Below are 24,374 nucleotides of genomic sequence, written 5' to 3'. Positions count from 1 at the left end.
TTCCTCTTAACTTATTCCTCTGTGGAACACAATGTGGGACTCGCAATTACAGCAGATTCGGTAAAACAAGCTTCGTATTAATTACCCTTGTATCAATACAAACGAAACGCCTATTAATAACTTCCTTCTTTGATTTTTTATTATAGGGTGAATAGGAACCTTAGGAATAATGCTCCACGCGACACGCAAATAGTGTGTATTTTATAGTTTATTATAAACGTTCCAAGCAACATTTCACGTAGAAATTATGTTCAATTCTTTCTCCTCGTTTACATTGGATTTTCGCCCCCGCGATGTTTGAAATTATTTTCGATCTATAACCGGTTCTATGGTTTGCCCGCCGCATATCTGGCCCCAGCCGATCAGCCGCCAATGCTTGTCGACGCGACGCGACAGCGCGATCTTCTCGTCGATTTCTGTACACACGGGATTCGTCAAGCTGATTTTCGCCAAGTCAGCACGAGTGGCTAGCACGCGACCTCCGGTACTCAAGGATCCAATATTCACCAGCAGCACCTCGGTCCTCGATAATTTCGGTACCTATTGATCAGACAGTCCCACCGTTATGATACAGAGTGGTGTTTCCTTAACAATTTTGCACGCTGGCCTTACCCTTGCTCCTTTCTTGTCGCCCTCTGTTCGGACTCCCAGCAGTCGTTTAAGGAGATAATATGATATTTCAAGTTCAATAAATATTTTTGGCAGAGCTCCCACAGCTCCCAAAATTTGACCCACTAAACGATCCGCTCGGCACAGTGTTGGCTCGATTTTTGTCCCGACACCTAGAAATTTATTACACAGAGACTATTTCTATGTTCTTTCTTCTTTAAGCATTTATGACACAACTTACCTATGAGACCACCTGGGACAGCGAACTGCAGTTCATTCTGTTCAGCGAATAATGATACTATGCGTGAGAATATGGGACGACAGGTCAACTTCCCTTCACTGTCTTTCGATACCAGCCCAGGCCGTACTTCGATTTCCATACCCACCTGCGAAGTAACGGACGTATCAAGTTATTGTGCCAATGGAAGAGGAACGAATAGGAGAATGGATATTTCTCGTGTACTTTTAATACTCCTCTTAAAATACTTCCTCCAGCAACACCTCCTTTCAGATCGTCCACTTCACAACCAGGCTTGTTCACGTCAAACGACCGGATCACAATTAATCTCGGTTCTGAAGTGAAATCTCTTAACGGTACTGGAATCTTCTTCGTGATATATTCGCACAGGACCTCGATGTTGTATTTCAGTTGCGCAGAAATTGGTATAACAGGCGCTCCTTGGGCCACTGTGCCTGATCAAGGGAAGCATCATTTGTTCGTTAACGTATGAGTGTAATAATTCAGGGGATTAGTGTCGAGAGCAGAATACCTTGTACGAATTTCAGGATCTGTTCGTACTGCTCTTTCGCCTGAGCTTCTTTCACCAAGTCTATCTTGTTTTGCAGGATTACGATGTGCTTCAGTTTCATGATTTCAATAGCAGCCAAATGCTCAGAGGTCTGCGGCTGAGGGCACGATTCGTTACCAGCTACAAATAAGGTTCCATTGATTTTAGTATCCTTCAAAGAAGATCTTAAGGGGGAACACCACTGTGACGGTCGGAAAAGTAAGACATTTTTAAGAATTTTTTTTTTCAGGAATGATTTTCATAGAAAAATTTTGTACCTACCTTTAGTACGCTGTCTTAAGAGACTATACAAAAATGAATAGAAAAACATCCATAAATTTTAATATATTAATTAATCTTCTAGACCCCCCACGCGAGCTGGTCGAATGTGTAACTATGGAACAGCAGGTTCGAAATGAAATTTATTTTTTTTTTTATAAACTATATGAGTGTAGTTTCCGTTGTGCGTATGGATTCTTTGATTGAAAACAAATTTTTTTATTTACGTTCGAAAAACTGTCCATCTTATTCGCGGATTTTTGAAACTTTTCTTTTTACCTTTAAATCATTTTTACAAAAATATGGTTTATAAAAAAAAAATGAAATTTGATTTCGGACCTGCTGTTCCATAGTTACACATTCGTCCAGCTCGCGTGGGGGGTCTAGAAGATTAATTAATATATTAAAATTTATAGGTTTTCCTATTTTTTTTATAGTCTCTTAAGACAGCGTACTAAAGGTAGATAATACAAATTTTCTATGAAAACTGTAAATTATTCCTGAAAAAAATTCTTAAAAATGGCTTACTTTGCAGGCCGTCACAGTGGTGTTCCCCCTTAAAGTGTCGTGTCACTCAACAGTGGACCGCTCTTCTCTGTTCTATTATTTGGAATCTTATAAAAGGTATATCAACTATGTACCAATTAAGAGTAAAGCTGCGTCCATAACAGCTGCACCGTTCAGCATAGTTGCCATAAGGATATCGTGCCCTGGGCAATCAACGAAGGACACATGGCGCACCAGCTGAAACCGTCCAGTGCAAACTTGGCGCAGGCAAGGGAATGAATCATCTTTGCTTGACCCTCCGGATATGTAACAAGCTGGCCTTGGGCATTTCTCATTATCGCATTTGTAAATCTTTGCGTTCGCATACCCTGAAACGAAACAGTTTAAAGAAATTTCTGGCCTTGCTTCAGCCGAGTACAATTCTTTTGCTAGCTAATTCTGAACTCTCGATTGAATACGATACTCATTCTCAGGGGCTCAGTTAAAGCGTAGCTTATTGCGGAAGCAATTATCGCGTTGAAAAAAGGGATCAAGCATGGGTATAGTAATTTACATTTATTTGTTTATGCGTCGCATATACACAAAGAAAACATTACATGCTCCTTACATCTATGATCTTAAATAATTTAAAGATATTCAATCAACGTACTTGTTCTGTGAGCAATCAACATTTTAAACCGCTGATATGATAAACGCGTGGCAAAGGTTTTATGATAACACTGACAAGCATTCAATTTGAATTTACTAGAGACCGATTTTAACGCAATTTCATGAATTCCTAAACGTATCGATTTGTCTGCATATTAGAGGTTTGTATAATTTTTTAAAGCGTTGTGCGTTCAACCTCCGACTGTTGGTACATTAAACATTAATCAACTGTAAAGCTAGTTAAATAGAAAATAGTGAACACAAGTCTAGCTGTCTACGTGTAACATCGTGAACAAATAACTTTTGAAGTTTTACCGAAATTGATACAGGTACACAAACATTTCTATTAGTTCTAATTATGAATTAAACATCCATAAAATGCGCTGCATCGTCAAGCGAAACTGTACCGTCGAAAGAGTCCAATTACAAATTTATCTCCCATTAAATGAAAAACTAAATGCTTATCCGGCAGAATGACGCAGTATTGTAATTTCATAGAAACATTAATACAAAGAAGATAGAGTATATTATTACAAATCACCTTGTAAAACAGATACGCCAAATATATGTTGTACAAATGTTTTAAAGCGTACACCTAACGAGCAAGAAATAAATTCTCAATGGATACGTGCATACTAATGAAAGAGAATTCATCAACATGTATGGAGAAAAAAGGATGCTAAAAATTCAAGGACCGTAGTTCTATCCTTAAAACTCTAGAAGTGGTATAAAATGGTAGCGCGTACAGCGACTGACATAATTGAACATACATTATCATAGCTTGAAAAAGAATACCAATATTTCCATAATTGTAATAATCATTCTGTATTTCAACGTGACAATGAGAGCAGCATTTCATCAATACTGTGTTAGTAATAAATAGTTTGTTTTGGGGAGGGGATAAATTGTGTCGTTAGTACTAAAAGAAAATAAGTATAAATGAAGAAATATATTCCCTTAGTATCGAAAAATAATAGAAGAGCGAAACTAAAATTGTCAGCAATTTCTACGCATAAGTCAGAAGAACACTATAAGAGAAATAATCATTAAGGGATTATGAAACGTATCCAGACTTCAGCGTACGTTCACGTTTTGTAGTAAAGTTATACGCTCGTAGATTCTTAGACCTTTACACCTACGGTAATGAAATGCTTTATTTCCGTTCGAATAAAATTATGCACATCTAGGAAACATCTCATCGCTAATTATGTAGGCCCACTGTACTCGTTACTGGCAGCATTCAATTCATTTAACAAAAATATTTTCTCTCGGCGTTGTATAGTTACTTTTCAGTACAAACAATTGATCTTTATTCAAACACTATTATAATGTATAGAGAGTCACAGTAATTGTTCATACTTAAATTAAGCGCATCCAACTATAAGTAAGTCACTTTGCGTCTAAGTGAATGAACATATCGGGGTGTTCAAATCGTGAGAAACAATGACATAAACTATGCAGAATCATAAAATACCATTCTCGTTTCTGGCTTCAAGCTTCCCCGAGCGAGTCGCCTTTAATCGACGCACGTGCGCGCTAACGATCCATGTAACTATAAAAACTATTTGTACCGGCGTTCATTCTTAAAGACACTGATCTCTGTTGACCTCGCCTAGCCGCGACTCAATACTCAAACATAATACAAGGGGGAAAGAAAAAAATAATATCTAACAGACTAAACAATACATTATACTTGATCATTCTTGATTCTAGTAATTTTATATAAATAGTTTAATCCTGCAAAGCGTATGCTATTTCCTACAGGATCGCTAAAACAATTGAAACTAAAATCAGTATTCATATAACTTCATCCGATACTAACGTATAACATGGTGGAACTTGCGAGAAAAGAAACTTTAAAACAAGTATCGTCTACAGCTCTGTGCTCCACATTTGCACAAAGTCTTATTGGTCGATATGTCGGACTCGGGGGTCTCTGGTCGTATTTCAAATTCCTCTTGAGATTCTGTGGTGATGCCTAGATCCCGACCAGCCATCATCGATACATCTTGCTTTATAGAGTTCTCGCTGTTCCTCGAGGATTGGCACGTGTAGTCGAAAGTAATCTCTGCGTTCTGCTTGATGTCCCTGGTTGCGAACAGAGCGAGCTTAGGGAGATTGGGATCCAGGCAGTTTATCCAGACACCGTAGACAGCCAGGTTCGGGTCGCAGGAATGGTTAATGAAATGAGAGATGTTGCCGTACATAGCAGCGTCGACAGTATACGGACACTGTTCCTCGGTCTCGTTATAATCGAGATCGAAGAGGTATGTTCTACCAGCAGCATCGTACTCCTTGCCACGTTTCTCGGCCTCCTCGCTCGTGATCACTTCGCCGACGTATTGCGTCACGAAAGTCCCCTTTCTGATCGCTCGCAAAGTCTTCACGCCCCAGCCTCTTCCATTGTCAGTTCTGAAAATGCAAAGCTTCATCTGTGTGCCGCGCTGTACCACTCGGTTCATGCAATTTATGTCGCAAGTACATCGTTTGTTGCACTCGTATATGGGCGTCCCAGGTGGAACTCGAACTTTACACGTTGAGGTATAAGGACAGTATCCGGCGTACTGAGTGAAGCAGCAGTCTGCCTTGGAGTCGCACGTTTTACACTCGCATCCGATGGGTGGGTCGTCGGGTATTATAACTCCAGAGCCGGGCAAGTACTCGTCTATGTAATAAAAGTCTTGAGGCGCCCCCTCCAAATCCACTATGTTCTCTACCCGTATCAATGGTTTACCTTTGGTGACATTGTTCATACCGATCTCCCACGCTTCCAGCGACTGCAGCTGCTTTCTTCTCGCGTCGCAGAGTAACATACGAAGAATGCCAAATTTACTAAACTTCTCCAGTTTACAATTCCTAACAAGCTTCTGCTTAAAGAAGTTCCTTATGCTAGTGAATACTGCATTCTGCTCCACATAAATGGACGCCAGCGATTCCCCTTTATATTTAAGCTGGCTCCAGTATTCCTCCACGTCCTGATCGGTCGGATAAAAGTTTACCTTTCTCTTGAAACGATCGAGCAGCTGTGATCTCTGTGCCTCGAAGTTTTCTAATATATCCGAACAATTTACTAAATTCGACGTCGGCTCCCACGTGTTGTATTCCGGTCCCCAGTCTTTCCACTTCACCAAATACGTCAGCATGCTTCCACTTACTTTCTTTCCAAGGATCCTCTCTACCTCCCACAGATTGTTATCCACCGACGAGTTCTTCCCGTTTTTACCGTCGTATTTAATGTCCTTCAGTATGATCCTCAGCTCCTTTAACTTAACATTTTCTAATTTGTACTTTGCTTCTAATTTGTCAATATTACTATCGCTTTTACCATTGGCATTAGTCCTATCACTACCGTTCAGTTCATTCAGTCTTGTACTTTCTACACTAGCTTCACGACTCCTTGGGCGATCCGAGTTCTCTCTGAGCTTGCTCCTATTCTTGGCTTGTCTCTCCCCATCCTGTTTCAAGAGGGCATTGCTGCTACTCAAATGCTCTGTTGATAGGCCATTATCGTTACAACCTCCTTCAGGGTAGCTCAATTTCTGATCGTACTTCAGTTGCTTGACGGATGGCTGAACGCTCCCTGGAGAAGCCGGTCTTTTTTCACGCATGGGAGACATGTCGCTCGAACTGCCAAGACTGTCTTCCTGTTCCCCTCCGGTACCGTCCTCTGCATCAACGTCTGTAATGCCAAACATTTAAAGGATGTCATTCTCTCCAGTCACATTGTTCCATGTTTTGTTTAACTTGTATAATCGTCCTTCCCTTCTCTCTTAGCACTAACGTACAACCTTGTATTTCGAAAATCCCTTGAATCCTCTTCGTTCTTCTCTCTCATTTAGTAAGCAAGACGCTCGCTCGGTATATCGCGATATAATCGATACAACTCGTAAAACTATTACGCAAAGGAAAGTGCCTCGTGTGAAAAACCGTTCAGCGAGATAACATTAAGTGTACCACGGAGCGGTTCATTTACAGCTTCCAAAGACGCGCAAACACTAACCGACTAAAGCATACCTTAATAATACTTTTGCTATCGCCACAGGGTACGCTAAAGTACACCACGAATCCCAATTGCCTCAAAGCGATTCATCGGAATATTTAACAGAAATCTTTTTAATCACAATTTAGCTAAACTTCTTTCTACGCACATTATTCTGCATTTACGATACTTCCTAGGGTACATTATGCAAGTTTCCTTTATCGTTCTTCGTACAAAGGTTTCAGGTATTAACATTAACATCTTTCATCGCACAGACTTTTCACATGAATATGTCCATTGTATTTACATAAAACTGCATTACACATTTCTAAATTGCTCCAGGAGCTAAGGCACAAAGTAGTATCACATAAATATATTATGTTTAAGGTGTCAACAAGTAGAACACACATCAGTTTCACCGTTAAAGAATCCTGTGCTTTATTACGTTTCACATACTTACAATGTAGCAAATTTATTAACACATATGTATAAAAATACAAAAGATTCATATATGTTGAAATCTTAAGAAGTTCTTAACGCATAATTACACTTACCTTCGTTTGTCACTAATACAAGAAACATTATACTTACATTTACAACACTCTGTTCGAACTTCATGTTCAAACAAGCACTTTCTATCTGTCGCCTTCGTTTTTACATAAATACTGTAGCAATTCCAAGAAATCTTATTAAGGTATGCTTTAATCAATGGTCTCTTTAATTCTTTGCGCCTCGGATTACACACAGTGCGTGTGTATCGACAGGCACGAGCATTAATAAAAATTAAGATTAGCTGTTAATAATAATAATTCCATACTTGTCTAAAATTCTAAGCTCTACAAACGCGATGTATCTATGCACCTAGAATTATCATAGCTACAAGAATTCCGTTACGTTTCAGCCTGTCTACTTGAAAACGATTTTTCTTTCGCGTTACGAGGTACGCCTCCGTAATCGTTCAAAAATTCATCGCGCCGGCGAAACAATTAAAATCTACTTCGAACATTCCCCCATTGTTTTAAACATCGTACACATACGGACTCAACATCGAGAACATTTCGGAGAAATAACAGAAACATGGCGTTATTATTACCTTAAATTAAAGGGGCAAATGTAGATTTAAAATCGTTACATAGTACGGTGGATAAACATTATTTTTTAACGTAATCCAACATTTCGATACTACGAAACAATCTTCCATGCGCGCGAGCCGGAAATAAGACAATATTACAAAATGGCGAGGAAATTTATCGCCCCCCAGCGCCACCTACGTGGCAAAACGCGAACACGATACATTTGATCCTTTCTCAAAATTGAGACAAGACAAATGTTTTTGTTGAGATATTCGGAATAAGTTAGTAGTCGTTAGTAGAGAGTATATTAGGTGTTCGTATCTATCTTTTTCTAGTAGCTTTTAATTTATAAATTCATTTACTCAAATTGAGCGTGTGTAGTAATATTGTAATTTTAAATATTTTTGTTGCTTTTGGAGAAGTCAGACTCCATCGGAGCAAGGGCATACTTGACTATTCACCTTTTAAGCCGTTAAGTATCTATTTTTTAAATGCAACTTAGACTTTCTTTAATATTTATTGAAATGAGTTTAACCATAACATATACAGTGGCTCACAGCCATAATCGTACACTGTGTAAAATCGCATAACATTTTTAAAAGTGGTCCAAACGACTTGAGTTGTTAATTGACGTGTTTCGTAGAGTTGAAAAAAAAATGCAATTGGTCGGAATAGCAAAAATAAATAGTAAAGGTCGTTATTTCAACTTTTTTTTCTGAGCCTGTAATGAAAATTCAAAAAACCCGTTTGTAGATTTAAGTAAGTTGTATACATGCTGAAAATTTCATGAAAATCGGTTAACGTTGCTCTGAGTTACAACGTTTACAGATCGCAGAATAAGGTCGAAAATCGCAGATTTCGAGAATTAACCGATTTTTATGAAATTTTCAGCATGTATACAACTTTCTTAAATTTACAAACGGGTTTTTTGAATTTTCATTAAAGGCTCAGAAGAAAAGAAATTTGAAAAAAACGACCATTACTTTTTTTTCTATTCGGACCAATTGCATTTTTTTTTCAACACTACGAAACCCATCACTTAACAAACTAATCCTTCTAGCTTCTCAAAAAAACTCAAATCGTTGGGACCAATTTTAAAGATGTTATGCGATTTTAAAGTGAGCCACTGTAACTATATTCCTAGTTTCACACGAGAAGTCCATGTATTTATCGCTTTTCTTTTAGTAGAATGCTGAGCTTGTATTTACACTTTAAACGACTTACATTGGAGATATTATTTTCTATGAAATTGTTTATGAAAAGTTGGTATTCTCAAGCAGTTAAATCTTATGTTAATATGGCATGCGATTTGGGAACAGTTAAGTTAAATTCCCAGGGAGTGTTAACTGAGCCCGTTAAACAAGTGCAAACCTCAGAAGAATGTGCTCATTCTGGATAATCTCTAGAAGTCTCAGTCTACTTACCAAGTTTAATTGTAATGTTCCTCTCTAATTCATTCTTAAACCGAACAGTTTGTACTCCTGATATAGCTTTCACAATTGTGGACTTTCCATGCGCTACATGACCAATGGTACCTGCACAAAATTTCCATTATATTTCATAGGATTTCACGTTCTCACCGAAACAATTATTGAAATAGAAGCTGTATTTACCAATATTAATAGTAGCTTGTCTACTGATGACCTCGCGTGATAATGCGGTCAATTTACTAACATCCTAAACAACAGAACAATCTCATATAGAAGCCTTCTCTTTAACATTCCACGATTCGCATTACAACATCAACCATTCAAAACCAAAACCTTTCGGCGAGTGCATACACTTACATTTATCTTCCCCAGAGACCAAAAGAAACCTATATAACCTATAAAATCGTGCACGCTACCTGTCCTGATACAGACACAAGAAGATAACTCTACGAGAAAGTAGAGTACACATAAAGTGTTATGACTGCGAAGAAGCCAATGCGAACTAACTCCTAATGTCGTTAACGACAAAGAACGAAGTAAAAGGAACTCTCCGAACAGTGTGTACCCTTTAAACGCGCTACTACTTCCCCGAAGGTGTGTCACTGAGGATTTTCATCGAAGTAAATGTGAGCAAAGGGTATTGCAGTATGTGCTGGCAGGAAAGATTGAGGTTATGAGAAATATGATGAAAGCTTGTCAGATTATTGGGGCAACTCGGCGCATATATTACTCACTAGCTTCGAGAGATCTTGCTTGTAAAGATTCGGCTGACCGGTGGTCACGCCTAGGCCTTCTTCGCCACCCATAGTCATTCAGTCAGTATATGGAGCACGCAAACCACGCGAGGGAGACTTTAAAAAAGGCAATCGCTCATTTAAAATCGAGAGTACAGACGACTGCTAGGCAGAAAGGGAGCCAAGTGGGCGCGAGCAGCGCCAAGCGGGCGCACTCCGAACTAGGCCGAACGCAGGCACTGCCTGCGGCGCAATTGCGCGCGAATTTAATTGTCATGCACATTTGAATTTGTCCAATTAGCGAATAAATATCATTCTCCTTGTCCGGAGGACTTATTGTTTTCAGAGATTTTTATAACCGATGAATCATAATATATTATATTCTGACGATGAAAATATGTAGCGTCAGAATTTTGTTTTGACAACTGCCATTAATCGGTGGAACTGGGCGAACAATCGATATTGAAATTTGTGTTTCAGATCGTAATTATCAGAAGTAGATATGCCTGTGAAATTTTATTATAAGAGAATGATAAATTGATCACGAAGGTGGAATGTTCGGAGCGTTGAGTGTAGTTGTTACTGCAGGCGCAATAGATTCGCTGAACCGTGTGCAGTAACCACGGTGTGTGCTGTTATCTGTCATTCATCTGTGGTAGTAACCTATGCACATGCAAATGCATACGTTGATGCAACTGTTTACTTTGTAAACAGGATCCCCAGGTAAAGTTTTGTTAATGTCATCTGAATTCCAAATTAAGGAAGACTGATCTTTGGACTTTATCCTGTTAGTGGGCTTTTAGCAGTAGTCATTCAGCTGCAAAGGAATCTGGAGATCTTATGAGATTGTCATAGTCATCCTGCTGCAAAAATGGAACAGTGCCCAGAATTTGTGGATCTATTGCTAGCGAGACGTAAAGATTGCGATATCGTATGGGTTTCTCGGTCCATGGAACCATTGCTGCCGCACAAACTTTCGCCGGAATCCAAGTATTCGAGGAGTCAAATGATCAAAGCTGTACTGAACGATCGGAGAGTCAAGCTGGCTATCGCGTCTTTGGCTGCGATGCATCAAATGGACGTAAGCAAGGTCCAGAGGGAAGCTCGCGTGATGGTTAACGAGATGGCTAGTAAAGCGCATTTAGCGACTGTTCGCTGGCTAGGTAAACTATGAAGCTTAAAGAAGAAGGGAAGCGAAGCGATTGTGCGTTATAGATAAGTTCTATGTTGCAGGTATAATCATCACCAAAGTGATGAAAAGAATTTTCTTAAGCATTTACATAAACGAGAGCGCGATATTCAGAATGAAGAAAGAGATGCAGATTTCTCAAGTGCAGTACGTCTACGCGCCGTCTCATAGAAGCTATTTGGACTTTATATTACTGTCGTATATGTTGTTCTCGTATGACATGGCTCTTCCAAACATTGCGAGCGGCATGGACTTTTACCAGATGTACATAATAGGGGAATTGCTGAGAAAAACTGGAGCCTTTTATATGCGACGTCGTTTCTCGGACGACGTACTGTATAAAAGGGTATTTCGCGCGTACATAATGTCCATTGTGGAGCATAGCGATAGAGCGATGGAATTTTTTATCGAGGGCACTCGAAGTAGAAGTCTGAAGAGCATAGTACCAAAGTTTGGTATGTCGGAATTAATGTCTCTACGACGATTACTGATTAGTAGCGATGGGATTTGCAGCACTTTGATGCACCACATGTGATTCGAAACTTAAAACTCTTGAAAGTCTTGATAGGTCTTGAATGTCTTAGAAGTTCTGAAACTCTTGCTTCAAAGTCTCGATAGGTTTCGGACCTTTATGTACGTCCACCGCCGACTCACGGGACACTACAGTCATAAACCGCGACTCTGGCGGGACCCTCTGGCCGATCAACCTGGCTAGTTTTTGGCAACTAGATATTCATTTTCAAGACTTTCAAGACCTATCAAGATTCAAGACTTTCAAGAGTTTTAAGGGGTAATGCCACTGTAGAGCCTGGAAGAGCAGCCTGATTTTGAGATTTATTTATACGAGAATAGTGAATGGAATACAAAATCTGTTTGAAGGCCTTTATTGTACATACCTTGAGGTATGATCACAATTTAAAAAAAAAATTAATATAAAATGGCGGCGCCACAGCTCAACAAAAGAAGCTTCTTCTGAAAAACAGTGTTCCGTGGCCGGAAAGATTTGTCCTTCAATTTTTGACTCAGAACAAAAAAACAACAATTTTTTAATTCAATATAAGATTAGTTCGAGAAGTACACGAGGAAATTAAAAAATACTGTTTTTTGTAAGAATGCTGCATGATTGAACAAAACGTTTCAACAATTTTTCACGTTAGTTTTTGTTCAATCACGCAGCATTCTTACAAAAAACAGTAATTTTTCATTTCCTCGTGTACTTCCCGAGATAATCTTATATAGAACTCAAAAATGTTTGTTTACTTGTCCTGGGTAAAAAATTGAAGAAGAAATCTTTCCGGCCGCGGAACCCTTCTTTTTCAGAAGAAGCTTCTTTTGTTGAGCTGTGGCGCCGCCATTACATATTTACAAATTTTTTAAAAAATTGTGATCATACTTCAAGGTATGTACAACAAAGGCCTTCAAACAGATTTTGTATTTTATTCACTATACTCGCATAAAAAATTCTCAAAATCAGGCTGCCTTTCCGGGCTCTACAGTGGCATTACCCCTTAAGCTTCGAATCATGTTCGAAGTGCTTCGAAGTTTTCGTCACATATATAGACTCGAAGCGCTTCAGATCCCATAACTACTGATTAACGAGAGTATTAACATATGGTTTTGCTTTCAGGTCTTTTATCAATCATGTTAGAGAGTTTATTAGAAGCCAACGTGCCTGATATACATTTTATACCTATAAGCATTAATTACGAGCGACCCCCGGAAGAATTGTTATTCACGTACGAGCTTTTAGGAGTGCCGAAACCGAAAGAATCTACGGCTGGTCTCTTCCAATCCCTCTCTATTTTACAGAAACCTTATGCTTATGGCCGTGTCTTTTTCAATATTGGCCAGCCTATTTCTGCGTGTCAATTTTTAAATATGGAGCATCGTAAAGCGAGAGTACTATCGCCTTACGCAAAGCTACCGCCAACTGTCATCGAAGAATTAGCCTACTGTATAATAGATTCGCATAAGAGAAACACAACTCTTATGCCTTTCAACGTAATTGCTCTGCTGTTCAATCAGAGGGTCCAAACGCACCCCGATGATCCATATACATGTGACGCTTTAATCAGCGATTACTTATGGTGTAAGGATCTTTTGCAAGTATTTAACGCGACAATACGTACAGGAAGGTGAGGTTCACTTTAAGAAATAGTAGTGGTACTTTACTATTATGTTATCACAGAATGAATTTTATGTAGGTCAGACGATACGAACGATACGAGAGAAGAAATACTAGATACCTTGAAGCCTCACGAAGAATTACTTGGATTTGATTCGTCAGAAGTTTTGAGGCTCAAAGAAAGACACAAGACGACAAAAGTAAAGAACGACACGCGCGTCAAAGGACACACCTTATCGGAGGAAACTATGCAAACTGCTGTTTCAGTTATTAATATTTCAATTTACTTGAATCCCACTTTGTCGTTCGTGTTCAAGCCAGCTCTTGTCACGCTGGCAGTGGGAACGGAAGGAGCTAAACTTGGTAACATTGAAATCACTTACAGACTTGTTGTCTGTACATATTGAAAGAAGTAAACATTCTTCTACTGTTCTATACGTCTAGGAGTCGCCTTCCAACGATACGCATTACTGAGAACATTACTGAGCACGGAATTTGCGATACCTCTGGTAGAGGAAGAATCTCTATTAAAATCAGAATGGGAAGAGGCATTAGAATTCTTATCGAAACGGAATTATGTTAATATTCTCAACGATACATACGTGCAGGCACAAGATCTAAAAGTATTTTCCCTTTTGCATAATGCGATATTGCCATTCATCGACGCAGTATATGTTACATGTCTTGCCCTGTTCGAGGTGAAATTAAATATTTTCATTACGTTCTGCACTCTTAAGGTGCGTGCCCTTAAATGCAACTCTTTTGTAATTACAGTGGGATGAATCGAAGTCAAATTACGCAACGGTACAAGCGGTTTTAATCGAAGCGCAGAGGCGAATAGAAGAAGCGTTTGTCGAAGGAAATGAATGGGGGCAACACCCGTATTCATTGTCACTCGATTTATATAACACAACAGTGCAGAATCTGACACTGCAAGGTATTTTAAGTCCATACGAAAACCGAAATACATACCAAATTGACAAAGCCCGACTGGGGCCAATTCTTGCACAACTGCAGAGTCTTTCGTTAAAACGACCACCGGGTTCATATCGTAGTTTGGTATTGTTACCTACATCTCAACCAGTTCTGCAAGCTAAATTGTAAAATTTTAGGCTGCGTAAAACTCCATGGCCATGTATTACAATGAATCGAATTGGGCAGGCAAAGGATTTCTTTGGCTGTGAAGGTTTTAATGTGATTAGTGTTAGAGCCATTTGTCTAGTCGATGCATAAGTGTTTTTTTTTTTTATTTTTATTTGGTTTTATGATAATCCTTTATAACGAATTGTCTAATATAATAGAGTTGGGAGCTCACTGAAAGCTGGAGGAAAATCTTTCTACGGAGCTGAGTATTTTAGCTGTGTCCTCGTCGAGAGCATTTACAGATCTTTTTCTTCTGCCGAGGAGTAGAGTGGGTCCAGTAGTCGGTGCAGGGTTGCTCATGTTTCTGAATAAGAGCTGAGGAGAATCGTAATGCGTAAGGATGAATGCTGATTGCTGTTTACGATACTACGTATCATAATCGATCAACTAATTACCATAACTAGACGAACAAGATACACTGCGAATGTGAGAAAGGATATAGCCATCAGCGCGCCTTCTATAGAAGGAAATCCTGTGTCGTGTTCATGGTAATCGTGACCATGATCGTAGTGCTCGGTGCCTCTTTTCTCTCTACCACCTATCACAGTCCGCGTAAGTCTAGATTCTAGAAAACCAGAGTGCGAGTAAGTACTTGCTCTTTGCATTTGATTGGTGTTTCATTAAGGGGGAACCTGGTTTAGGACGCTGAGAACACGGTGATTTTTAAAGAATTATTTTCTCAACATATATAAAGAGAATCTTTCCAAAACTTTAAGGGTGTTTTACTGTATATTCAGACAAGAAAACTTTTTTTTTCATTCAATAATAATTCGTTTAATATTGTTTTATTAGTAGCGAATAACTTTGTCAACTTTAGACTTCTTTCTAATTTTTTTAATACATCAACGATATAAATTCATGTCAATTAAGACAAACTTCGGCTTTTTCATTTCCAGCAATAATTGGATCCGCTAGTAGTAAACAATTTGACAACTCCGGCGGCGCGATGCTACGAAGATGTACCAATAAAACAATATTAAATGAATTATTATTGAATGAAAAAAAGTTTTCTTGTTTGAATATGCAGTAAAACACCCTCAAAATTTTGGAAAAATTCTCTTTATATTTGTTGATAAATAATTCTTAAAAAATCACCGTGCTTTCAGCGTCCTATACCAGGTTCCCCCCCTTAATTTAAGTTTCTGATACCTATCTCAGTCATTAAGGTCTTTTCGAATGCTTTTAGAAACAGCATCTTCCCCTCGCTAGATGTAGACTGCGACTTTAAAGTGCGGTGCACACTTTTGAGCACATCCACCGGCAAGAAGTTCAAAATTTCTGTATCGTTTGAGAGCGAAGACTCGTTAGAGTATCCCTTGTTTGTACTGTCTTCCTGGAAAGTATGTACGAAGCACAGAATAGAATATTCCAGTCTCTGAATATCTACATCGACAAGAAGACTTCGGTATTTACCTCCACCGTTGGTTCATCGTACTTCTCAGTGCTGATTACAAGTGTATCGTCTTCGTCGAACTTCTCACGACTTCCAGACTCATTAATAGGATCTAATTCATAGGAGAGATTTCCTCCACCTCCGTTAACTACTGTTTCTTTTGTTACCAACTCTTCGGGAACCATACTTTGGTATTCGAAAGGAAACTGACTTGTCGTGCTTGCTTGGGCGAATTTATGAAAATGATCTTGTTTTGTGGAGGGCATTCTGCGAACGAGTGAAATAAACATTTTTTAAATAAACTAATTAATACCTTCTAACGTAACATTTCTGTGCTTACCTGTATACCTTTTTCTCGTCAGAGAACTGTGGCATATCTATCCATTCTGCCAAACTAGCGTTCCACAAAAATATCTTTAAACATAACGCAGTCGTTAACATATTTGTCATAAGCATTGTTACTGATTAATGACGTACAATAAAAATATGAAGCGATAATTTATTCCAACCCACGGTTAAACGAAAAAGTATCTACCCGATTTAAGTTTATGCTACGACTGAGGGGACGTGCTCGGACACGAGCGCGACACAAACCAGGATGTTATTATTTCAGGTAGAAGTTCTGTTAGAATTAACGAGGACAAGATGAAAGATTATGTACGCGTTGTAATGACGTCCAATTTAAACAAATTGTCTTAAAGCTTCGCATTCTTTGTATGTGCTAAGAATCCATTTTAAACGCATGATTAATTCCCCAGAAATTGCAGGAGTATATTTACAGTGGGCTATAAATCTTGGAACCATTGCACAGCTCGCTGTAATTGATAATTTATTTATTCACATTATTATAATAAGTACAATAATGAATTAACATTTTAATATTCTTACGAAAATTTTGTTAGTTTTACTTATGACCTACGTCTGTTACAATTTATTACCGTCTTTCTTTTAAGTACTTTTTCTCTGTTAATCGGGTGGCTGTAACATAAACTTAGCTCAATCGTAACGCGTTGTTAGTTTTTGTAAAATTAAACACCCATGTAAAAAGGAATTATTAAGTACGCTTTAAGCGATACAAAATTTAAAAATATATAAACTACGCATATATATGTACAAATAAATTTGTTTTTACATCAATCATATAAGTAAAAGATACATTCAGCGCACATTGTGCAGGAAATGTTGCGAGAACATGCTATGCATACCGATACCATATTTTGCGCGCACAGAACTCTATAAGTATAATCATACCTATTGACATTGCACAAGTTTCTCTACGTACAATTAAAAGTACAATACGTCTTGAAAATTTATTATAAAATATAACGCACGTTGTATTAATATCCTAAGAGATATTGTATCAACAGTACTAACTGCTTCGATCTAGCGCTTTTAACTCCATTACGGTGTCTAATAAAATATCTCTTAATCACAAGGATAGACGTTACAATAAGCACATTACATGCGCCCCGTAACAGAAATAATTCCTTCGAAATAAACTTTTAAAAATATAGGCCGTATACCGTCTGTAACGGTACACTGAATGATATATTAATTAAATACATATACGTGAGAAGCGTAACGTAAAATAAGATAATCAGATACTTTGCGATCGGAAGCTCTAAATAAATCGAACGAGATTCAATTACTTAACTGAGGCGCAATTAAAATAATTTGTCTGTTATAGAAAAATATAAAAATCTAGCAAAAGGAAAGTGGAAGTTACTCTAAAATACATTGCATTCGGAATGTTTGCATACCACTGGGCAAAGACGTGAATTTTATTAAAATGCCAAATATAGCTATCCAAGAGTAACTCAGTCTTTGGGAGATAATTGATTAAGTTGGAGATTACATTTCTTTATACCTATTTGATTCTCGATTCTCAGATTAATTACTTCTGAATATTTCTTGCCTCCTTATTATGTATGCAGTTCACCCTATCTCTATAATCCACTATCGCTAGTAGTTAGAAACATTGCTGTAATAAAAAATATTAAAAACTATCGCGTTAGTATTACAAGTAACGTGCCATTAATCTCTCTCGAGACAAATTCAATTAGCTAGTTATATGTTGTACAACGTACATTCTTTCAAATGTTTAAGTACCAAACCATGGAAAATATATCTTTCGATTGCGAAGGAATGCATATCCATTAACATTAATGGTTTAAGTAACAAAAGGCGCCACTTAATGGAAACAAGTATAATTAGAGGAATGAACACAGTAGAAGAATGAAGTATACGATCTCTTGTCTTTTATAGGGTGATCTTGGAATATTTCTTCTTCGTTTGTTGCAGAACAATGAGAGACGAACAAAAAAGCTATCGTTCAATAGTACGAATGGAATATCAAGCATACGTAAAATGTACAACTTATCTTCTCCTCCACCACTTTCCAATGATCCAATAATATCAACAAATTTCGTTTTCTACTCTCTAATACAAAATTGATCACAATAGCGATTATGCCCATAACCGTATGTAGAACATCTTTCGGAATATTTATGATAGATCTCCTATCATTTGAAATGCGCTTACTTAATCACTAATCCTTTCTTTCCTCTTATGATCAATAGAATCAAATATCTGCACGATTCATTGCGTTATACGAAACTGGAAGCATAAGAAGACTACATTTTCATATGTATCGTACACGTTAAGATCTTAATATTTTATATCACATAAGAGTAAATAATCCAGAGTTTATTGTTGTTCACGATCTCCCCTGGTAAATTCAAGTGTTCGCGATGTAAGACACGAATTACAGACATCGAAGTTTTGTAATTTGGAAAGTTTAGAGAGAAAATGCGACTCGGTAAATTTGTCTTCTATCTAGCATAATTTTGTATACATTCGTCTAATCTATGAAAATCTAAATGCATCGAAGAAGATTCTACGATAATAATCCGTCTCCAAATTCCAGACAAATGTTTAAAAAAAACTGAGATATAGTATATAATACATATACTTATTTATATATATTAAATCTATCTGTTCCAACTGTAAGCAACGCTTGTGCAGTTATAAAACATGCTACACCTTGAATTCTATATTTAAGCTGGAAAATATCTTGTATATTATTCATTTAAAGAGGTTACCACTTAAAGATATCTGTAAAATGTTATTATGCATCCAGAAGTGTGTTAAAGTGATAAAAGGGCACGGAACGATTACTTGCCTCGCGAGGAGAGAAGTAATTGTTACCAGTGACGCGATCGTGCTACGTATGTACGTACTGTTTCATCGAATATCTGGTTAACTATACTGAAACAGTGTAATGAATTCTTCACAGCATCGAAGCACGTCCAGCTCCCTTTAGAACATTTATATAAACATCGCTGCGCGCTCTTCCCTACAGTCATTTGTTCGGTGCCTTATCTTACATATTGCAGTCTGATCGAGATGTCATTTAAGTAAAAGTTCTTATCCCCTATGTAAAATTATCTTGGAAGATACGTTCGTTAATGATGTGTTCTTTACTATCATCAGTTATTCTAACATTTAAAGTGACAGATAAAATTGTACTCCCTTATGTGAACTTGTTCAAGTCAGGCACGAATAAAACGCCGTATCGTGGCCCGGGCACAGCGTGCCCAGCCTTTGTGTATCGACAGATTATTTGGCAATGTTTCGATGTTCAATGTAGGCGGAGAGTTCTGTCATGTACGCTGGCTACTGTACGCCAGCCACCGGGCATCATCACTTTCATGAGTCAAGTAACGATATCCCACTTTAGCTTCTAATTCTCTTAAATCACACCACGTCTGATAATCCTGAAACATCGCAAGCATAATTAGGGTCGATCCTGCGCTTCGAAGTCAGCCAGAATTAGTTGCGATTTCATGAAAGCATTTCATGCTTACTTGAAGCCACACATGCTGCAAACTCTTGTCCACGGTGAAACGCTTCCTTTGCTTCACTTGTAGCAAGTTATTAATTAAGTCGATCGCTGGAAAGAGGCAATAGTGTTTATTGTCGAAGGAATCTTACAAGGGAAGATCCCGAACCCGAAAATGCAAAAGATTCTGAAACTTTGTGAATATGTACGATATTTCCTCCTTATTAAAACGCAATTTTTATTTGCTGCCCAAATCCACTCGAAGGGGATAAAATTAACCCCTGAAAATTCGGCTATTTTCTGATTTTGTGCTATAACTCGCGAACTGTAAGAGATAGATAAAAAGTTTCAAAACAAAAGTTACTTCTTCTAATGAGATCTATCATTTGGTAACAAAATTATTTTACAGTTCACGAGTCATAACACAAAATTGGAAAATAACCGGATTTTCAGGGGTCAATTACACCCCCTTAGAGTGAATTTGGGCAGCAAACAAAAATTGCGTTGTAATCAGTAGGAAATTCTCTACATATTCCCAAAGTTTCAGAATTTTTCAAATTTCCGGGTCCGGGATGTTCCCTTGTTAGAGTTTATTCTAAATCATTAGGTTGCATACCATCGGATGAGATTTCTTGCCAGGGAGTGGGTGGATACATGAAAGCGGCATTCTGGATTTGTTCGTTAATATCCTCTTCCTCGTTGAATGGGAACGTACCACTTAAAGATACGTAAATAATTACTCCAACGCTCCACATATCCAAGGAGCGGTTGTAACCTTTGTTCCTTAACACTTCCGGAGCTAGATACGCCGGAGTGCCAACGACACTCCTTCTGAAGCTCTTCTCTCCTATGATCCTGGCAAAGCCAAAGTCGCACAGCTTGACTTGAGTGAATTCACTGTCGCTGCTCAGTAACACGTTCTCGGGTTTCAAATCACAATGTACTATGTTCTTGCTGTGCAAATGCTTCAGCGCCACCAAGATCTGGGTGATCAAGAATTTGGTCACTCTTTCGCTGAGGCGACCGCGCTCAGAACTCAGTATCATCTCCAACATGTCACTCTTCAACTTCTCCATCACCACGAATATCCGCTCTGGAGTTTCGAACATGCGCTCCAGATTCACCACCCCGCTATGCGAAAGATTCTGCAGAATAGCGACTTCATTCTTCAGTTGCGCTTCTTGCTTCGTAGGAAAGCGTAATTTATCAATCACTTTTATGGCAACTGCTCGGCCACTTTTACGATGAACACCTCCGTAGACTGTGCCAAATTGACCGGAGCCCAACACTTCGTCCGGATAGATCTCATACAACTGAGACATATCCGTAATATTTTCCTCGGGTTCCGTGGATTGTTCCTGATCTAAGGAAACACGGGATTGTTAGCGCTTCTTTCTATAATCTTCTACGTACGCAGAAGACGAAAAAGGAAGATACTCACTGCTGGATACAGTAGTTACAGGCATAAGCGCTTGTCTAATACTAGTTTCCCATGATCTAGCTACATGAGCTCCGATACCACTTTCTGGAGGAGGAACTTGGCTGCAATTATCTCCGTACGAAGGATCCTCCCCAACGTAGTAATCAATATTCGCAGTTTTAAACTCGAAACAATGCATTGTGCCTAAAAGATACTTGATTTAATATTTCTAATACCTCAAGCTCAAACGTAACTGTTAAATACGTACTTGAACGCGATGTCTTGGCACTCTCGATAGACAATATTTCAACTAATGGAATCTCTTTATAATACTTGGAGCTACTTTCACTTTGGAATAATGTTATAGCTTTCGTATCAAGACGCCAATAATGCTTCTTCCTCTAAAGACATAAAAATTCAATATTACATACGCGTATTCATGTCCGTACGAATCGATCACTTACCACTGGGTCACGATTCGTAAAATGCACCATCCAACCTTCCTTCAAAACCTTCGAACCACGTCGCTTTGTGTGTTTTACACTCTGCACTATACGCATTAAAGGAATATTATTGCTCGGCGTGGAGCTGCAACTATTACGATTAAGTTATGCATTATAGGATGTTGAGCGTTAGGATCTAATAACTAAAGGAGCACAATTCACCTCGACGGCCGTGACTTTTGAAGTTCGTCGTAAATAATATCATCATTGCTTGGAACTTGATCCTACAAGATTAACGTATTATTAGTTATAACATTAAACGTGAGGAAGACCTTACTCTATTTTACATTGACCATCATAAAAGCGTTTATACAGTGTACTCCTCGGATGCTTTCGTTTCATCTGCTGCGAACGAAGAGTGCTGAGGTGGCGACGGAGATTCAGCATCGCTGTCGCCATCGCCTTCTTCGTTTCTACCATCGCATTTACCTTCTGGCTCGCTACCAACGCCACTGTCAGGATACTCATTACCTGCGTAACAATTTCTGTTAAAACCGTGCTCATTAATCAAAGCTAGGTAACGAGATGCAATAGAAATGAAACCTGTATTGTCTCGCGGATTCTCTCCAGTACAGTCTTTAGGTATCTTTTCGATACACTTCTTGTGCGCGTTATACTGGCAATCTTTGCATTGTAGGCCTTGCTTAAATAAACCTCTTAGCAGCTTTTTACAGTGCCCACATACGGTCGGCCTAGTGTAAGTGTGTACTACAAAGGTGTGTGGAATTTTAATGCGCGTCGCAAGTTCTCGTTCGACCCACACCGGTCTACCTCCCAACGAAGGAGAGCGGGATTGCTTCGGAGCCATTATACTTGGTATTGTCTACATACAAGGGATTATTACAATACTATAAGAAGTGAAACGTATCGTAAGTTGCGTAACGTCTAAAGTCCTACCAAAGTGCTATTATTTTGGCTCACATTCGGCGTATTATTTGTACTATGATTATCATCACTGATGCTGGTCAAGCTACTTGTGGATCCCTGACTCGGCGATCTCGGTACGTTCAGCATCGCCGAACTGCGCCGTCTTTGACTGACATCGTGTGAGCAATTGTTAGGTATTTTAATAACGCATCTTTTATGATAATTCATCCCACAACCTGCGAAGTAAAACGCACTAGTCAGAGACACCGTTTTAATCTAACGACCCAACATCGTACTGTATGTTACGAGTACCTTCGCATTTTAGGCCTTGTCGAACAAGACCGAACAACATTTCCCCGCAAGAGTCGCAAAACGTGGGGACCTTGTAAGAATGAACCGTTAAAGCATGGGGGCGAAGGGGAACCTCTTCATTTGGCACTTGTGCTAAACCAAAACCAGACGATTATGTTATTATACTCTATTTGACGAGTCAAGTCACCAGCTGTAAACAAAATTGCTATTGGTGATTTGCCATTGCCATCTCTGTTCCGCCTGAACGCCTTCACTCGTCTTTGTTTATAGCTGTGACTCGACTCGTTGAACGAACATTAAGTCTGATTCAGACACGTTGAGCAATTTAGTAATTTAGTACTTTTTCGTGTGTGAACACTAAAATTTAGTCAAGTAGTTTAGTAAAACAACGGTAAATTACTAAATTACTCGCTACTCGACTAAATTACTCAACGTGTCTGAATCAGCCTTTATTCTGAATAAAAGTGACGTGTACCAGTCAAGACAATCTCCACCAAAGTCTCGTCGACAACCTCCGTTGCGTTCGTAATAAGTTGCAGGATATTAGTGGAATTATAATCATGCTTGAATAAAAGCAGCCGTTCGAACAAATGATTTAAACCGTGCTCGGGGCACTTGGTATTTATAAAGTCGCAGGCAAATTCCTTCAGAGCCTTGAGCGTCAATGTGCTGCTGTCGACGGTGACCGTATCGCGGGTCAAACCGAATTGAAATAAAAACGTTACTTCTGGTCCCTCCATGTTACCCGTATTATTATCTGCAATGCAAAAACATATTAATAAATTAGCGACGCTTGAACGAATGAAAGTGAACGAAAATCATAGAGAAGCCTGCATATTCACAAGAGTAACATGAAAATTACCCTTCAACCCCAATTCAAAATATCGCTGAAGAAAAGTGTGAGGACATCCAACTTGAACGTACTCAAAGTACCACAAAAGCAATTAAAGGGTCGCATAAAAAATCAGTGAGAAATAGAGCGAACCGTCGTGAAACTTCGATACACCCAATATGCTCTCCTATCTCTTCCTTGAGGCATACAAACAATATCTCCGAAGCCGTGCGCATACAGGCGTATCTTTCTCCGTGTCAGTCGCGCAATCATGAGATTATAAAACGTGCCCGGAAAGATATCAACAAATAAACGACGAATAAACCAGCGAAACTGCTATCGCCGATAAACGTTCCCGAAATTCAAACCGCGTTCGAGCCATACGAGCGCCCGACGGGTGAAAGAGACCAAAGAGAGAGAGAAAAATACGCCAGCACCTATCGCGCGTCGCGACTGACAATTCACGAGCGTTCCGTTCCAACACGGATGTATTTACGTACATTCGAGTAATCGTGAAAGGATGTCGTTATCCCGAAGGTAGCCGCTTTCTTTCCGATCAAATTAACGTCGACGGTACATAATTAGCGTGACAACGGATCCCACAAGTGTCACCGAGGAGCGTCAGATCCATGCCTGACACACATTCGTTGATGACATTTTACAGTTATCTCCAGGTGACCGACCCACCTTCGCGTATACTCC

The 24,374-nt window shown here is 38.8% G+C and overlaps 4 protein-coding genes across 13 annotated transcripts; 1 reads left to right on the top strand and 3 right to left on the bottom strand.

The window, feature by feature from the left end:
- Positions 1-190: 190 nt before the first annotated feature.
- Su(var)3-9 (suppressor of variegation 3-9) lies at positions 191-10,250 on the bottom strand. Of its 5 annotated transcripts, XM_076830202.1 has the most exons (9): positions 10,048-10,218; positions 9,497-9,560; positions 9,308-9,418; positions 2,318-2,551; positions 1,380-1,538; positions 1,073-1,302; positions 851-995; positions 613-782; positions 191-540 (listed from the first exon to the last, which is right to left on the bottom strand). In XM_076830202.1, the coding sequence occupies exons 1-9, from the start codon at positions 10,123-10,125 to the stop codon at positions 304-306; spliced, it is 1,428 nt and encodes a 475-aa protein (XP_076686317.1). In that variant the 5' UTR covers positions 10,126-10,218; the 3' UTR covers positions 191-303. The 5 variants fall into 5 exon arrangements, with proteins under 5 accessions (XP_076686317.1, XP_076686315.1, XP_076686316.1 ...); XM_076830199.1 differs by lacking the exons at positions 191-540; positions 613-782; positions 851-995; ... (1 more) ...; positions 1,380-1,538; positions 2,318-2,551 and adding an exon at positions 3,922-6,510 and having other exon boundaries at positions 10,048-10,250; XM_076830200.1 differs by lacking the exons at positions 191-540; positions 613-782; positions 851-995; ... (4 more) ...; positions 9,497-9,560; positions 10,048-10,218 and adding exons at positions 3,723-6,510; positions 7,904-8,103.
- A 192-nt stretch (positions 10,251-10,442) lies between these two features.
- Dhap-at (dihydroxyacetone phosphate acyltransferase) lies at positions 10,443-16,191 on the top strand. 3 transcript variants are annotated; one of them, XM_076830198.1, is made up of 7 exons: positions 10,443-10,672; positions 10,840-11,210; positions 11,281-11,691; positions 12,864-13,371; positions 13,441-13,724; positions 13,806-14,059; positions 14,136-16,191. In XM_076830198.1, the coding sequence occupies exons 2-7, from the start codon at positions 10,919-10,921 to the stop codon at positions 14,463-14,465; spliced, it is 2,079 nt and encodes a 692-aa protein (XP_076686313.1). In that variant the 5' UTR covers positions 10,443-10,672; positions 10,840-10,918; the 3' UTR covers positions 14,466-16,191. The 3 variants fall into 3 exon arrangements, with proteins under 3 accessions (XP_076686313.1, XP_076686312.1, XP_076686311.1); XM_076830197.1 differs by having other exon boundaries at positions 10,443-10,770; positions 10,851-11,210; XM_076830196.1 differs by having other exon boundaries at positions 10,443-10,770.
- On the bottom strand, positions 14,575-16,353 carry LOC143378473 (uncharacterized). Its single transcript, XM_076830218.1, has 5 exons — positions 16,238-16,353; positions 15,918-16,164; positions 15,654-15,837; positions 14,900-15,069; positions 14,575-14,819 (listed from the first exon to the last, which is right to left on the bottom strand). The coding sequence occupies exons 1-5, from the start codon at positions 16,351-16,353 to the stop codon at positions 14,673-14,675; spliced, it is 864 nt and encodes a 287-aa protein (XP_076686333.1). The 3' UTR covers positions 14,575-14,672.
- A 356-nt stretch (positions 16,354-16,709) lies between these two features.
- Pkd (serine/threonine-protein kinase D3) lies at positions 16,710-24,320 on the bottom strand. Of its 4 annotated transcripts, none has more exons than XM_076830183.1 (13): positions 24,173-24,320; positions 23,316-23,597; positions 22,841-22,972; positions 22,559-22,764; positions 22,205-22,484; positions 21,975-22,132; positions 21,824-21,885; positions 21,623-21,752; positions 21,427-21,559; positions 21,180-21,362; positions 20,355-21,101; positions 19,764-19,849; positions 16,710-19,673 (listed from the first exon to the last, which is right to left on the bottom strand). In XM_076830183.1, exons 2-13 carry the CDS (start codon positions 23,578-23,580, stop codon positions 19,560-19,562), a joined length of 2,496 nt encoding a protein of 831 aa, XP_076686298.1. In that variant the 5' UTR covers positions 23,581-23,597; positions 24,173-24,320; the 3' UTR covers positions 16,710-19,559. The 4 variants fall into 4 exon arrangements, with proteins under 4 accessions (XP_076686298.1, XP_076686301.1, XP_076686300.1 ...); XM_076830186.1 differs by lacking the exon at positions 24,173-24,320 and adding an exon at positions 23,703-24,032 and having other exon boundaries at positions 22,583-22,764; XM_076830185.1 differs by lacking the exon at positions 24,173-24,320 and adding an exon at positions 23,703-24,028 and having other exon boundaries at positions 21,623-21,746.
- Positions 24,321-24,374: the final 54 nt, after the last annotated feature.

This window comes from Andrena cerasifolii, chromosome 2 (assembly GCF_050908995.1).
Source record: "Andrena cerasifolii isolate SP2316 chromosome 2, iyAndCera1_principal, whole genome shotgun sequence".
Lineage (NCBI taxonomy): Eukaryota > Metazoa > Arthropoda > Insecta > Hymenoptera > Andrenidae > Andrena > Andrena cerasifolii.
Note: the sequence above shows the minus strand (reverse complement) of the source record. Positions and strands in the feature narration are given on the sequence as shown.

Bases quoted from the DNA above. Each gene is read 5' to 3' on its own strand.
- Dhap-at (XM_076830198.1), top strand. From the start codon at position 10,919: ATGGAACAGTGCCCAGAATTTGTGGATCTATTGCTAGCGAGACGTAAA. The intron at 13,725-13,805 runs GTAACATTGAAA...CTATACGTCTAG, and splicing joins AACGGAAGGAGCTAAACTTG to GAGTCGCCTTCCAACGATAC. The intron at 14,060-14,135 runs GTGAAATTAAAT...TTGTAATTACAG, and splicing joins CATGTCTTGCCCTGTTCGAG to TGGGATGAATCGAAGTCAAA.
- LOC143378473 (XM_076830218.1), bottom strand. From the start codon at position 16,353: ATGCTTATGACAAATATGTTAACGACTGCGTTATGTTTAAAGATATTT. The intron at 16,165-16,237 runs GTAAGCACAGAA...ACTCGTTCGCAG, and splicing joins GACGAGAAAAAGGTATACAG to AATGCCCTCCACAAAACAAG. The intron at 15,070-15,653 runs GTATCAGAAACT...CTGGTTTTCTAG, and splicing joins GACCTTAATGACTGAGATAG to AATCTAGACTTACGCGGACT.
- Pkd (XM_076830183.1), bottom strand. From the start codon at position 23,580: ATGGAGGGACCAGAAGTAACGTTTTTATTTCAATTCGGTTTGACCCGC. The intron at 21,102-21,179 runs GTGAGTATCTTC...GTGTTTCCTTAG, and splicing joins TGTAACTACTGTATCCAGCA to ATCAGGAACAATCCACGGAA. The intron at 19,850-20,354 runs GTATGCAACCTA...GCCTCTTTCCAG, and splicing joins GCAAGAAATCTCATCCGATG to CGATCGACTTAATTAATAAC.